The sequence below is a fragment of the Melitaea cinxia genome, chromosome 5 (assembly GCF_905220565.1).
Source record: "Melitaea cinxia chromosome 5, ilMelCinx1.1, whole genome shotgun sequence".
Taxonomy (NCBI): domain Eukaryota; kingdom Metazoa; phylum Arthropoda; class Insecta; order Lepidoptera; family Nymphalidae; genus Melitaea; species Melitaea cinxia.
Genome location: NC_059398.1, coordinates 3,205,717 through 3,221,560, shown reverse-complemented (window position 1 = coordinate 3,221,560; position 15,844 = coordinate 3,205,717). Strand labels below are relative to the sequence as shown.

The following is a 15,844-nucleotide window of genomic DNA, read 5'->3' as shown; positions in this document are numbered from 1 at the left end:
CTTGGTTGGTCGCTGTGAGGACAATACTTCGCTTTGGCAAATTTAAATGAAACTAAATGTTCAGCAGAAAATGTATTATAATTTTTTCATTTAATTTTCTTGTTCATTTATTTTAAAGATATGACAATGAAAATGAAAATGCAAAAAATATATTGTTTCCTAATTTATATTCATTTAATAAATTATAAATGTATTTATTTCAATTAAAAAATAAAACTAGTATTACATAACAGATTTCATATATTCTGTAACATTATTGAATAATTCTTTCAAAACTTTAAGTAATTGTTGGGTTTCAGGCCAATCTTGTTTCTCTACTGCTCTTATAACGGCCTGCCCAGTCAAGCGAGCTGATGATAATTGTTGATTGGCTTGAAGAATATCTTTATCTTCTGCTTCCTGCCTAGCTTTTAAACTGTAGTCTAATAGAAGTTCTGTTAGTTCCATCACTTTTAAACATGTTTCTGGATTGTTAGACCAGTTGCCACTCTGGAAAAAAAAAGTTATTAAAACAAATACATACATATATGACAAAAAAAAACTAATTAGTTTTCCTTTTTAATTAGGATTGCAAGTTTTTACCTGTGTGAATCCTTTATAAGCTTTCAATAATCTTTGCCCTTTCAACAAGTATGTTGGACTTATATCTGAGTACAGTTGCCATATTTCTGGCTTGTTCTGATGAACTGCTGTAATTCTTCCAAACATTTCTACAGCACGTTTTCTTAACCTGCACCAATTCATTAATGTAAAAAATTGCACGTTTTCAAAATTAAATATTATATTGTACATAATATAATAATTATAGTAAAATAATAAACGAAACGATTTCAAAAGGACACAAATTGCATATCACTAAAATTTATTCACAACATGATGCAATATATGAATAATAAACATGTTAAAAAAAATTTGTTTCGGTGGCAAAATATTCTAATTATTACTACACTGAGCTCTATTCTCTACAATATTGACAGTACTCTACATCTTAAGGGCCATCCGTAAATTACGTCACATGAATTTGACGATTTTTGGACCCCCCTTAACTTTTGATGTATTTTATGGAAGAAATGACTTCCTTCAAATATTGATAACAGGAAAAATTAAATTTTTAAACTTTACAGTCACTATGACCACTTTTGATTCTATGGAACTTAATGCGAGTATCATTTAAAAACAGGCTCCATGGTCACGGGTGACTAATCGCGGTAGTTCCCGTAGAATAATAATTAATGCAATTCTTTACGTTTTCTACATCAAATATCACATAGGTATTTGTAAGCTTCTGTTCGGAATATCTACGTGTGTACTTAGGTATGCCGTGTAAGCTCGTAAAGACTGGCAGTTTGCGGGTTCAATTACCGCTCGGGATGGATATTTCTATTAGTACTAATATTAGTTCCCAGTTTTGATACTTTTGAATAACATATCAAAAATTGACCGCTCCAGCGGGGATTGAACCTGCGTCTCCGACTGACCGTGTCGGCGCTCTAGCCAATTAAGCTATGGAACGATGTACCCGCTGGATCCCAGTTTGGATGTCAGTCCTTGTAGGTCTTCCCACCGTGCCTCCGAAGGCACTTAATAGCTAAAGCCATTATCGGTCCCGGTTGTTATCATGTACACTTGATAGCGATCGTTACTCATAACAGAGCAGCGTGGTAGATAAAACTCCAAACCGAGACATATAGAAAGAGGCCTATGCCCAGCAGTGGGATCTTACTGGTTGAATGGTTATTCGGAAGCTTAACAGTCGTTTAAGAAACGATAAATAAATCCACCACCACCGAATCAGAACATACGAAAATGCTACTAAAAATTATAATTATATAATATTTTATATTTTTATACCTGGCAGTACTGTTCCCATCAGCGTCCTTGCTGTCTTGAACGATCGCTTTCGCAAACAACGACAGTACTTCGACATCGTCAAACTTATTCTTGATATCAAGTAGCCTGTGAACACCTCTCATGACGTCCTCAAAATGACCTGTGTCTATACTTACTAGTATTACATTTTCCCAAAGCTATAAATAAAAATAAAAATTAAACGAATTTGAAGTTTTCTGTACAAATAATATAATTGCAAGAGTTGTGTTTCATTCAAAATGCTAAACTTTAAAAGCACGTAAACTTTCAAAATTTAATCTAGGTTGCTGCTGGGTTTGTTTTTTTTTATTCCATAATTTGAGAACAAAATAAGTATGAATTTTCATAATGGTAAACAATTTATTTTCACAGATTACTTGCTTAAAAAAATGTATTTTTTTTTGAAATTTTAATTAAGTAAGCAATTAATTGTAATTGTGTTATATGTACCTACGTTTTTGTTGATAAATCATTTTTAAACAAAAAATATTAATTTAATCGTACCTTCCAATTATCGTAATTAAATCTCAGAGCTTCCATTAGCGCTCTATACGCACGATTTTTATCGCCTTGTTTCACATAAACTTTCGCTAAATTGTTCCAGGCCTCAAATGTGTTTGGATGTAAATATGTATACATTCGGTATGCTTTAGCTGACAACTCCCATTTTTCTGTTTCCAATGCTGCAAAGCTGGAAAAAAGTAACCATATATATGTATTAAACATATATTTAATTTTGATTGTATACAACATTATTATTTTTGTTAGGCTGGATGAGGATTGCGGAAAATCGGGATGTCTGGCGCGAACTTGGGGAGGCCTATGTCCAGCAGTGGACTGCAACAGGCTGAGCTGACTGACTGACAAAATTATTAAAATTGACACATCCTATATCATAAGGGAGACAGGCAAGTGGGTAAAATACTAAGAATGAATGACAGAAAAGCAGGGACCGTAATAACTTCATTAACTCACATACACATCTAAGAGTTTCCTCTTGTATGTTTAATCCTTATGTATGTTTAATCTGTGACATTGTAATAAATTGAAATTTATTAATTAATTGAGTTTTTAATTTTATGTAATTAGTCCTAAAATGGGTACTCCTATCCGAAATTTAATTAAAAGAAACCTTACCCCAATCTCAGCCAGACACTTTCTTGAATAGAATTAATTTCTACTGATTTTTCAAAATGTGGAATGCACTCATCATATTTCTTGTGATCAAAGAGATAGTTGCCCCAGTGTCTTTGAGCTCTGCTACTTTTACAGTTCGAAAACTCCCAAGCCTTGGCGTAACAAGTTACATCATCTGTTGAGAAATCAATAATTTGTTAAAATATAATAATAATATATTTATTTATATTCATGCCAGATGTCTCCTTGACACTAACCTAACATGTCCAAATTGATTGGCTTACTAAATATAAATTTTATTTCAAATACTAGAATTCATAAAGTTTTATGTAAGATACATATAACTTTCTTTCGTTTTAAATTTTATACCAATAGTTTGAAAGCCGTATTACCTGTAGCATCTCCGAGGAGGCAGTATAGTTTCACTGTTGGTTTGATGTTGATCTGTTGTTGAATCACTTCAGCAGCCTATTATAGTGCAAAATATTACAATAACTTAAACAGCCATAACAAATACATAAAAGTAGTCCAATTATTAACAATTTATTAAAAGAGCAAAAACAATAACGGATTATTTAAACAACATTTTTTAATTATTAAATAAATAAATGTTTATTAGTCTAAATAAAAATCCATTCCAAAATTTTTTTTTTTTTAAGAACTATGATACAAAATTAGGCCAAAGCCTCTGTAATATACTGACTCAACTTAAAATGAATATGAGATTCAGTAAGTTAGTCACAAAATTCTTTTAAAGATGTTTTTGAAATAACTTAATCTGCAAGTCATTTTAAAATGTTTACTAAGTCTATATTAAGTAGTATATAGGTATATACACATAAGACTTTAGTAAATGCTTCCTAATTCATTAGAAATAATCTGAGTTTATTTTCATCTTTTTATAAAGATTATAATATCAAATATATAAAAAGATAATTTTTCTCCCATCTTAGCTTTATTAACAAGGAAGTAAAAAATATACCTTATGCCTTAGTTGCAATAAAGTGTAGCACACAATAACATCCTCCCATAATTGCAGAGCTTGATACTCATTTAGAGCGGCCTTCACGAGACCTAAACTCAAATATAAGTCTGCAAGTTGCTGTCTCCATGTCCATGATGGGGACAAACCAGTCGCCCATAGGTATGACAATCTGTCAAAAGATTTTTTGGTTTGAAATAATTTGTCAACATTTAAATACATTCTTCTAAGGTACAGTTTTTATTAGTTAGGAGGTACTATTTCTTTTTTTTTTTTTTTTGTAAAATTGTAAATTGGCATTTTTTTTAAAGGCATAATGTTTATGGAAATTGATGAAAGATTAAAAATGGTATTATTGTTACAATTTTGGACAAAATTAATATTTTTAATAGACCTATAGTTGATGGCTTATTAAAATACTATTCATTAATAATATCATTAATTTAATCTAATAAGCAATTTGCAATTACCTGCTTGTATTAGTGACTCCAGACTTATCATTGACAATTGTCTCACATTGCAACATGGCCCTTTCAACAGTTCTCTTGTGACTAGCCTCTAGTTTGCATCGTATCAACAAAGCGGCTACTCTGGTCGACCACGGCCCTTTCTTCTGAGATAACACAGCATCAATATATGGTTGTAACTCTTCATTCATTAGATCATCCTTCGGTTGGGATTTCTGTAGATATTGACTGAAATCATTATAAGGATTTTTATTTTACATTTTGGTACGGAATTCTTTGTTTGATTAACATTTTCGTACAAAGCATTCCCATTACATAATTATGTTTGCTTGGATTATGTTGTCGATCACAAACCCGCCTGCCCAGTGTGATGACTATGGGCAAAACTCATGAGTTCGCGCCCTTACTGGCGTGAGCTTGTGGAGGCTTATGTCCAGCAGTGGACTGCGTTAGGCTGAAGTGTGTGTGTGTGTGTGTGTAAGTGTGTTTGCTTGAAAAAATTACATGGACCAGTAGTACAACATAGGTAAACGAAATAATAGTCGAATAAATGTGCATTATTAGAGATAGCTCAAAAAGTGCTTGTCAGAGTTTCGACTAAAATTATGGCATCACATTTGACATCTTTCTACTAAAAAAAGAAACATCAAAATCGGTCCACACAGTAATAAGTTAAAAGATAAACCTCTTCGTTTTTTGAAGTCTGTTAAAAATAGAATTTATTATATATTATTAACCTTCTCCTTTTCTGAAGTCTGTTGAAAATAGAATTAATTGTATTATTTTAACAATACAACTAAACTGGGAATTTATGCAACATAACCCGTTTTCAGATGAACATGGATCCACCTGAATTGACCTATTACTACTTCTTTTTCACTCTCACTCTACATAACATTTTTATTTTTTATAAACTATAGATTTTTCTCAATTGTTAAAATACAAAGAGGGTTCCTTTATATTAATAAATATATCTATAGGAAATTAAATAATTAGATTTAAAAATTATCTACTTACACAGTCAACAAACAAAGAGTTTGTTCTAAGCTAGGCAGCTCAGCTTGCATTATATTCTCATTGAACTGAATCTTGCTTAACCTGAGGTCATCTTGTAGCTCTATATCCTGTGGGAGGTCTGACCCACCATGGCTCTGTTCGGCAGAAGGACGTTCAAAGTTTTCGTCCAGCTCACTAGATAATGCTAATTGTGCTAATGCTTCTTGTTGGAACTTTGTGCGCTTGCCTAGAACACCTAAAATAACAATTTATTATAAATTAAATTAGTCTAAAATTACATTACAAGGTATTAAATGTACTATAATATTATGTTGCATTTCAAATTTGCATTGTATGTAGGTTTATGTATCATTACTTGCACTACTAAAGTGTAGTAATTTAATTAATTTTAAAAACTATTTCTAGTACACCTTGCTAATAGTAAGAAGACTAATTTAATATTTAATGTTTTTATTAATTATCATTTAAATACCTGCAATGAAGTTTTTTTTTATTTAACCTTTCTCTATCTTCCTACTCATTTGTTTTTAATATAAAATTATGATAAATCTTACCAGTCAATTCTAATTTCAGTCCAGCCAATTCTCTAGCTTTTATCAAATATTCATCAACTTTTTGAACTCTACCATATAATAAGTAAGCTTGAGCTATTTCACAATACAGTAGGATTTTCAGCCTATTGTCGTCCAATGTTTGTGATTCATTGTATAACTTAGCTATTATAAGTTCAAGTTCATTAAAAAGAGTGGCGCTTGTATCTTCCAAAGTTCTTTGGTGTGTAACTTTACTTCGAAAATGCCACCACAGATTTACCTGAAAATATTTGAAAATACTAATTAATATAAAAAGCTTATATTTTATAAACATAAAAATATAACCGGAGATAAACTTTAAAACTGTGATTGCTAATGAAACTGTTATTTAATCTATACTAATATTATAAAGCTGAAGAGTTTGTTTGTTTGACTGTTTGAACACGCTAATCTCAGGAACTACTGGTCCGATTTATAATTTTTTTTCAGTGTTAGATAAGAGAGGAAGAGATTAGATAATTCAAGAAGGCTATAGGCTATATATCATCTCGCTAAGACCAATAGGAGTGGAGCACCAATGACCAATGTTTCAATATCGGCATTTTTTTTTTGTTTTGAGAGCTTTCGCTGCGTGCGCTACGTAAAATGTTAAAGTTTCGCAAATTATTAAAGTTAGTATTAGCTAAAAGTAACTATTTCATGCGGACGAAGTCGCGGCCAGAAGCTAGTGTTGTATAATTATAAAATCAAAGATTTTAATTATTGTATTTTAGATATTAATATCTATATTTTAAGCAGATAGTAAATTTTAATAATAATAAATACTTACTAAACTTGGCTCAAAAGAGGAGAGTGCAGAAAAAATTTGAGAAGACAAATATAAAAGCTCTGGGTACAAAATGTTAGCGTACATAGGTTCTGAGTCCCTTTGTAGTAGAGTAGATACATCTAAACTCTTAGGCCATTCAATGCCAAGATGTTTCTCTAAGTTAAATTCATCTGGATGAGGATTCCAATTTCTTTCACAAAATGTTAAGAGTGAACTAATTGCCATTTGCAACATTTTCTCAGACATTTTGTTGTCGTGGCCACCATCCTTAAGCCTATTTGTAATAGTGTCTGCTTCCACTCCCTCAGTTATGATTTGCTTGGATAAATTTACATCTTCTAATAACCAATAGCCAGACCACAAATTCTTTACAATTACAGAGTCTAAAATGGATTTTATTGAGTTAATAAAACAGTTACGGATTTGTGTTTTAATAAGGTATTTGAATGGAACCAAACATTACCTGTGTCATTTAATTGACCATCAAAATTGCATAAAAAGGGGACAGAATAAGAGTCTGAACTCATTTTAATGTTTATTAATTATTAAACAAAATTAAAAACGTTTTAAAAAGTTTTTTATTATTGTTCACAAATCACAATATATGTATAATTTTTTGTAGAACAAAATATTTTTGAACTTTTAGACAAACTTATTAGTGATAGAATCACAGGCAAAATCACAGGAATAGCGTATACTGTACGGTACATGTGTTTTTGACTTTGACGTAGTACCTAGTAGTCTTGATTTGCATTATCGTGAGAAATCATGGAGCATAGAGTGAGAAATTGAGAAACAGTGACTAACTGACTAATAAAGTAGACAGAAAAATATCTTATAAAAAAAAATATTCATTTGATTATTTAAATATTTTATTTCATAGTATTCAATTTAGAAATAATAATAAATAATACCAAAGAATGTAAATTGTTTTTAATCGTTTTTTGTAAGCAATTCTTACAAGAATATTGTTATATTGTTTATCTGTTGTGTTGTAGTGATGGTGGGTGGGTGTCGTGTATTTTTAGGTTAAGAAGTAAAGATATGATTTTATAAAATATATAACAAAACTTGACCAAAAATGAAATTTCCTTATGTAATGGAATACGCACTGATTACAATACCTGCAATTCTGTGTACATTATTACTGTTAAAACTTCTATATAATTTGCGGTAAGTCCTATTAGGTTATAATACTTTCCCGCCTGATAAAAAAACTTATAATACTAATATTTCTCGAATCAGGTCAACGCTGCCTTGGAGAGTGAATTGTTGGTTCTGCAATACAAATGCTTGGGTGAAGTTCAACCTAAGGAATAGTTGGACATGTCCAAAGTGCGATCAGTACAATGGCTTTACAAAGGTACACCTTTTTTATAAAGAAATACGAATGTCAAGGTTAACTTATTTTCAGCGGCGTTTAATAATTTCATTACGTATATTATAGGACGGTGGCTATAATAAAGTTTTGAGTCCTTCAAGTGAATATGTTTCCAAAAGTCCGAAATCGTTCAAAAGAAGCCCGCCTAAAAATGGCCTCTGCAAAATGTGTAATATTAACCAACAGCTCAAGGTGACACAACTTGCAAACTTTGTTCCTCTGAATGAAAATAGATATGATGAAGAAATTGATATTTACAGGTAAACATCTTTTTTTTTCATTCACTGACAAATGAGTGTATGTAAATTATTTCTGTTATCTATCTCATTACGATTTCATCTCGTTTGTACAAACATTTCATTTTACACTCTTAAGACAAACATAATTAACAATTTGATAATTATTTGTTGCCATGTAGATGAGAATGGTGATGCAAAAAATTTTATTTTATTATTACAGAAATCAACTAGATAAAGCCTACAAGCTATGTAGCCCATGCAAAAAAGTCCTGCAAATGAAATTACATAAGGAGAAAGAAACCTTATTGGGTTCTAAGCTATTGGAAATGAGGACACCAGAGAAAAATAAAAGCAGAACAGAAAAACGAAATCAATTAATTAAAACAACTATTAATACTACGTCTAGATTGATAGCAGCAATACTTATAGTCTTAGTAGCGATTGAATGCCATGAAAACGCTTCGAAACATAAGAATTTAGCTAGTACAGTTAATAACGTAAAAATTATATTTTACAGTCTGATAGACAGAATTATATCTATAGTTAAAATGAAGACACTACTCACATTCCCGTCATTAGAGAATCAATTTATTAAATTAAATAATTCTATAGATATAGACATATTTACAAGCTTTAACTCTGTACTAAATGATTTGACGCAGAAAGCTTTAGGGAGCTTTGTATGTTTTATACAGATTATAGGACATTTTTGGAATATTAACAAGACAGAATATAGCATTTTTATTGATCTGTTGTGGTCTATATTTGTTGTGACTTCAATAGGACATGTATATTTGAGTACAGATCCGATCATAATGAGCTTAATTAAAGTAAGTAAAATGTGTTATATTATATATAAAATGTGTTATATATAGTATTGAGGAATCTAAAATATATTATTAAAGTTTAAAAGGTAATTAATTGTTGAATTACATGTTTCAGCTATCGAGTGTATTGGCAGTGTCTCTTGTTTATAGAAGCATGAACAATAAGACTGTTAAAACAATTACAAGAAAAAATATCACACCAAAGAAACTGAAAAATTTAGCAAATAGAACACCAAAAAAAATGATTGACGATGAAGATAATATATCTTTGGATACAGACGATGATGTGTCTCTTTGTAAATTTGGCTTAAATAACTTCTCAGAATCTTCCAATGACACAACCAGCCCATTGAACAACAGTCTAATCAACGGGAGATCATTCACACCAAGAAATGACAGTATTTGGAGTAAACCAAAATTGAATTCAACATTTTGTGTCAATTCCGTGATGAGTAGCAGTCCGAATCCACTATCTGATTCTGTTTTCAGAAAACCTTCATTCAATAAGTACCAAAAGAACCTTAAGGATGAATCAGACTCCGATTTAGATGAAAGTATAAGTTCCTTGTGCATAAGTAGCCCTAAAAAGAAGAGTTCTAAAATGAATCCAGTATTTGCCTTACGTAAATTCACTGCATCACCTAGTTTCATAGCTCCGACTCCTTTGAATAGAGCTCGACCCCTTATATCTCCAAGTAAACTAGGTCATGGTACTTCATGGGTGGCAGGTGGATACTGGGGTACAGAAGGTGAACGGCAGATATTTAATGTGAATGGTAGTCGCTCGTCTAGTCAGAGTTCGGGGTTTGAATCCCAAACCTCGAGCATTAACCAGCGAAACATTTTCTCACAACCTCCATCTCGAGAAGAGTCAGTTTGTAGAGAACCGGAAAAGTCTACAATACTTGATCGTTTCCAAAACTGTAGAATGAACGGTTTCAGCTCCCATCATCCACCAAGTTTTACGCCAGTAAGTACTCCAGTATTTCCTCAAATGCAGTACAACAGTCATGTTCAAATACCTCAACCCAGATTTGCTCAGCAGACTTTTGTGTCTCAGAATGTCTTTGCCCAGCAGCAGTATATTCCAAACAGTATGTTCAAAGCCCCAGGTGGGTCCAGACTGATCAAATTGCCTCAAGACAATTCCTTCACGTCTCGCTAATGCTCAATCTGCTAGTCAGATTGACGTAGCTCGTACATTGACTAACGATTTTTTTCGTTTTCTTTTTATTCTTCGATCGTTTTTACTAAAATTTCATAAACTGCCATTATGTTAAGAAATCTTGTTAAGTTATATCACATACATTAGTTTTTAAGTGGTTATTAGTTGTAAAGATGAATGAGTGAATTTAGTTGTAAGTGCATTTGCTGATCTCGTGTTGGTGCCAGGTGACGGCGATATGAAAGCATTAAGAATTATTGTATTGTTACGATTTTTATATGGACGTCACTGTCCTATCTCGAACAAAATGTGATATTAAAAGACTAGTAATTTTTGCAAAAAGTGAAAAAATGATTCTTGATGTTATCATTGTTTTGATTTTGTCATCTTATAGAGAAAACTTTTTGTGAAGCTCCTGAAATAAAATATATATATATAACTATAATTATTTGTTTTATATTATAACTCGTCATAACACCCAGACATCTTAACACAAAGATATACTCATTTATTTTTACGATTTATGGAAAGAAACGCCGTCAAAGGCCAAGAATGTAATAAGCCTTGAATACAAATACTAAATTGACGATTTAAAAATTATATCAGTAAAATTAGTCTAATAATAATTTACTATACTAGTATTATAAAGCTGTAAGTTCGTTTTATTGAACACACTAATCTCATGAAGTACTGATTCGAATTGAAAAATTATTTTTGAGTTGGATAATCCATATGTCGGCATAGGCTATATATTCTTTTATTACGTTTTTCTCCAATGAATGCAGGTGGAACTGTGGTGCACAGCTAGTAATTTATATGGTCAAACCCAATGTTATTCTGCCTTTTAAATGATTAAGGAATAATAATTCCTATAAATGCTCCAACTGTAAAAAACAACAAATATATAACTTACGAATTTCGAGCCTTTCTCTCACAATGTTGTAAGTACTGATGAGGCATGGGAGGTACGTAGGTGTCTTCGTAAAGGGTTGATGAATAATCCGAGACATCGGTACAGGCCCACTCGTGCTCAAGCCCTTTTTTCAAGCCCCATTCGGTTACATTACCCTGGTCATTTTATTTCAAAAATTTGAATTTATTTATCATAATTACGGTTGCTCGCAAGCAATTAACTGAGGTAGGGCACAGCAGGAAATTTCCTACTCAAATTATGGAGCAGTCCGACTGGGGTAGTACCTCGACCTTACGTTAGATCACAGGTAAATAAGCAGTGTTGTGTTCCTGTTGGTGAGTAAGATGACCAAAGCTTCTGGAGGGGGGTTAAGGATAGGGTCGGCAACGCGCTTGCAATGCCTCTGGTATTGCATACGTCTATAAGCTACAGTAATCGCGACGGTAAAACGACTTCAATTTATATCGACAAGTACAGTAGCTGCAATGCACAATAATCGGGGATAACTCAAAAAGAATTCTCCAGATCTGGATCATATTCAAACGGGACTGCACGAAAAGCACAAGCTTTGGAATTAAAAAAATATCAAAATTTAGAAACTCCAAAAAAAAAGTTAGGTAATCTACAAAAAATACAATCGAATTGAGAACTTCCTTTTTTAATTCGTTTAAAAAGTGTGATCATTCTTCAAAATAAGACATTTTACAATAGCTAGCTATATTTTTCTACATTTGGTATCGTCATCATCATTAATATCATTATCACTTCAGCCTATCGTAGTCCACTCATAGTCCGAGACATAGGCAACCACAAGTTCGCGCCAAAAATGGCGTGAACTCGTGTGTTTTGCCCAAGTCACCACGCTGAGCAGGCGGGTTGGTGACCGCAGGGCTGGCTTTGTCGCACCGAATACGCTGCTGCCCGTCTTTGGCCTGTGTATTTCAAAGCCAGCAGTTGGTTGGTTATCCTGCCAACGGTCGGCTTATCAAGTTTCAAGGTGGTATTGGAACTGTGTTATCTGTTAGTCACCTCTTAGGGCACCCACGGGAAGAGACACACGGGTGGCTATATTCTTTACTGCCGTAACCACACACCTGTATATACATTTGGAATAGGCCATGAAAATATTTCTCTATTGTAAATACATACAAAACACTTCGTAAGATCCGGTTGAGGATAAAATTGGTGCGCACTTCTTTTGTAATAACGCATGATAGGTCCACAAAGCGGTTTTGGTAGAACATTATACACCAAGTCTGTTGTAGTCGCAAAATTTCCGCAAGTTTCGTGACTATCATGTTTGATTATTGAGTGCACATTACCCTGTGTACAAACAAGAATAAACCCAAGGAAAAATACAAAAAATCATTTAAAAATATATTAATAAAACGAGTTTGTTTGACTACCCTAACAATTCTTGATATTTGTGTATGTAGACTGTTATTCTGTTGAAAGGCATGTTTATGTAAGACCAGTATAGGCTATATAACGTCATGCTGCAATGTACCTATAGAAGCCAAGCATAAGCTAAGGTAACAGGCAGAGTACGACAATTAAGTCACCTTGAACCTTATGCATTGCTTAAACAGCTCTACAATCAGTTATCAAACTAGAGTTTTTTTATATATAGGTATTTTTTTTTTACCGTTACGTTTTATTCTAGTGAGTATATAATTTTTGAAAACACCAACACAAAATAACAAGTTCAAGAGATATTTTTAAGATTGTACTTTAGTCCGTAACGAAATTTCCTTGAGACTGGGCCAATTTTTTTGTTATCACAAAATAAATACGAAATACCTACGTTTCGAGTCGCGTATCTAGCTAAAATGCTTAAAAATTAACGGAAACAAGATTTTACTCTATCTATATGTACAACAAAAATTAGTGTAGGACTGTAGGTATCTAAAAAAATAATTAAAAACGATTTCTAAGGCTCCTAATAAAGCCAAATAATTGATAACAAATAAAATTGTCTGTCTGTCAGAACTTAATTTCAACAAGCAAAAAATAAGCGGTATAATTGCGTAAAGTTTTTCAAATATCCCTAAAAAGTATAATTTTAAACCTGGTACATATTTGATGTACGTCTTAAACGATATTGTGTAACATTACATAGTATAAAACATAGTCGCTTCACGCTGTCTGTCTGTCCCTATTTATGCTTAAATCTTTAAAGCTACGAAACGGATTTTGATGCGGGTTTTTAATAGATAGAGTGATTCAAGAGGAAGGTTTATATATAGAGGTTTCTAATGTGATGTCGTAAATATACACATTTTTTTGCGTTTACATTGCAAATGCTGGCTGAACCCTACGAGATATGTCATAATAATATACTAAAGTAGGTATTGTACATCTTAAAAAGGTCTACAAAAAAGTCCGTCTATATAAGTATCTCTATCTCTTAGATAACCCACAATAACCATTTTTTATCCTTTACTTTTTACGAGAAATAATGGCTTTTTTACGAAGCGACTAAGCAATACAACATTAATCTTTATCCAATTAAGTACCATTAATAAATTGTGCGTTTACTATAGATCAGTATGGCCCTTTAAATCATGTAATGTAAATGAATATTTTCGAAGATATTACAGATTTAAAATGCAGACAGATAACGGTTACGGCGGTACCGGAGGGAGGGTCGCGCGACAATTTTTTCTAAATTGTGTGTTCGTACTTTAGTCAGTATTAAGGTTAATTTTTAAAGCGCAGTTATAGTAAGTACATTAGGTTTGATAGGATTAGACTAAAACTACAATTTATCAATTCAAGAGTAACATCGAAAGATAACATGTTTGTATTTTCTAATGACAAAAAAAGCTGTGAACGTTGTATAGGCATTCTGTACTCTACAGTACATATATTTAGTATCAGCATTTCACCAGTGCGAATACGAGGCGGGTCGCTAGTAACAGAAACTACTGTAGACCTGATTTCAAATTAATACCTCATTTCTCACAGTAAATTATAACCAAAAGTTTTAATTAAACCTAAATACCTGTAAACTATTTAATTTGTTGAATCGAAAATCAGGTTGTCTTGATTCAGGTTTTAACTTATCGTAATCGATTTCTTCTGTAGGTGGAAAATAAAGTGTTCCTCCTCTGGGACACTCTATCCTATCTTCTACCCAATTCCCTGAGAAATATCAAAAACATCACATAATTCTTTGCACAATAATAAAGAAGACGAAATTTTTTTAGTACCAAATTTAAATTCTATTTTTTGTGCTTTAACATTTATCATAAATTATTATTATCAAATCAGTTTATTTTTCTTAAAACTATATTTATTACATCATACAATATATACTTATGCTATTTTATTGTAACATGTAGTAGTATTGTACATTAGTAATTTACCTAAAAGCACTCCAGTGTTGTAAATAGGTCCTGGTTTAAGAGCCATAGCTATGGCTTCAGTGCGAGTTGGGGACTTGGCTCTTGTACTAATAGTAGCCATTTGTTTTTACAAAATATAGCAATAACAACAAATATAATTTTTAGATTTCTTCTTACATTATAAATAATGTTCTCTTTACTGGAACAAAAATACCTAATAATGTTATTGACTTTTCATTTATGGCATGATTATTTTTTAATTCATGACATATTACTTACCATAGAGATGTCAACACCTATGTAATAAGTATATAAAAAAATAAAGTAAATCAGACACATAGTCAGAAGAAATCAACTTTATTGCATTTTGTAATATTTAAATAATAATATTAACTTACACAATAGCCTAATATAATATATAATAGCTTCAATAAAAGAAACCTAATGATATTGTTTACTTACAAAACTAAACTTCTTACATTACAATATAATAAAAAAATCACAAATAATGAGTTAACAATAACAGTTGATTGGTATATTTAAAAAATCTAAAATATACGAACATAATTACTTGAAATATATTTTTGAAGGTCTTGTAACAAAAGAGAGGTCTAAATGTTCACATTCTATAAATTAATTTTTTTACTCAGTCTCCATAGGCATGTTCAGGTTCTGTTTGGGCAGGGTTTGGAGCAATGCGGACAGTTGACTTTCTAATGGACCCGACTGCTGTACAATGTTCTTCATATTCTTTTCAACTTGTAATAAATCCTGGTTGATAATCTCCATATTCTGAAAATAATGGGGAAAAGGCTAAATAAACATTAGAAAGGCGAAAATAGCTTCCGAAATCGTAACTGCTTGCATAAAAGCTGTTAAATTTCCTTGAGTGAAATTATTTATTGATTAAGTAATTTTGATTAATTGCTTTTAATAAAGTCAAAAAGGACTAATATTTTCACCAACATAACGTCAAATGTAATGTTTTAATTGTATTTCTTATAATTACGATACATACCTCAATCATGGACGTATAAAGATGTTTGAAATCTTTATCACTATATCTTATAAATCCACTAACATTGGATTCTGAGTCTGAGGGCATGGAAGTCATCTCAATGATTGCTTAACGCGCTGA

The 15,844-nt window shown here is 31.8% G+C and overlaps 3 protein-coding genes across 3 annotated transcripts; 1 reads left to right on the top strand and 2 right to left on the bottom strand.

The window, feature by feature from the left end:
• Positions 1 to 148: 148 nt before the first annotated feature.
• LOC123653952 (tetratricopeptide repeat protein 27) lies at positions 149 to 7,361 on the bottom strand. The gene is made up of 12 exons (XM_045589923.1): positions 7,298 to 7,361; positions 6,835 to 7,217; positions 6,027 to 6,285; positions 5,473 to 5,707; positions 4,459 to 4,683; positions 3,989 to 4,160; positions 3,399 to 3,474; positions 3,007 to 3,181; positions 2,374 to 2,560; positions 1,852 to 2,027; positions 583 to 730; positions 149 to 489 (listed from the first exon to the last, which is right to left on the bottom strand). The coding sequence occupies exons 1-12, from the start codon at positions 7,359 to 7,361 to the stop codon at positions 223 to 225; spliced, it is 2,367 nt and encodes a 788-aa protein (XP_045445879.1). The 3' UTR covers positions 149 to 222.
• Positions 7,362 to 7,813: 452 nt separating this feature from the next.
• Positions 7,814 to 10,891, top strand: LOC123653951. Its single transcript, XM_045589922.1, has 5 exons — positions 7,814 to 8,007; positions 8,080 to 8,197; positions 8,282 to 8,475; positions 8,675 to 9,284; positions 9,397 to 10,891. The coding sequence occupies exons 1-5, from the start codon at positions 7,916 to 7,918 to the stop codon at positions 10,444 to 10,446; spliced, it is 2,064 nt and encodes a 687-aa protein (XP_045445878.1). The 5' UTR covers positions 7,814 to 7,915; the 3' UTR covers positions 10,447 to 10,891.
• On the bottom strand, positions 10,813 to 14,911 carry LOC123653703. The gene is made up of 5 exons (XM_045589696.1): positions 14,728 to 14,911; positions 14,364 to 14,503; positions 12,509 to 12,682; positions 11,360 to 11,514; positions 10,813 to 10,861 (listed from the first exon to the last, which is right to left on the bottom strand). The coding sequence occupies exons 1-5, from the start codon at positions 14,825 to 14,827 to the stop codon at positions 10,813 to 10,815; spliced, it is 618 nt and encodes a 205-aa protein (XP_045445652.1). The 5' UTR covers positions 14,828 to 14,911.
• Between the last annotated feature and the right edge of the window lie 933 nt (positions 14,912 to 15,844).

Coding starts and splice junctions, on each gene's coding strand:
- LOC123653703 (XM_045589696.1), bottom strand. CDS start 14,827: ATGGCTACTATTAGTACAAGAGCCAAGTCCCCAACTCGCACTGAAGCC. Junction 11,515..12,508: donor CGGATCTTACGAAGTGTTTT/GTATGTATTTAC, acceptor TAAAATGACCAG/GGTAATGTAACCGAATGGGG. Junction 10,862..11,359: donor GAGAGAAAGGCTCGAAATTC/GTAAGTTATATA, acceptor ATTTTATTTCAG/GAGCTTCACAAAAAGTTTTC.
- LOC123653952 (XM_045589923.1), bottom strand. CDS start 7,361: ATGAGTTCAGACTCTTATTCTGTCCCCTTTTTATGCAATTTTGATGGT. Junction 4,684..5,472: donor ACTCTTTGTTTGTTGACTGT/GTAAGTAGATAA, acceptor TAATGATTTCAG/TCAATATCTACAGAAATCCC. Junction 731..1,851: donor GATGGGAACAGTACTGCCAG/GTATAAAAATAT, acceptor GAATTGGTGCAG/GTTAAGAAAACGTGCTGTAG.
- LOC123653951 (XM_045589922.1), top strand. CDS start 7,916: ATGAAATTTCCTTATGTAATGGAATACGCACTGATTACAATACCTGCA. Junction 8,008..8,079: donor AAACTTCTATATAATTTGCG/GTAAGTCCTATT, acceptor TTCTCGAATCAG/GTCAACGCTGCCTTGGAGAG. Junction 8,198..8,281: donor AGTACAATGGCTTTACAAAG/GTACACCTTTTT, acceptor CGTATATTATAG/GACGGTGGCTATAATAAAGT.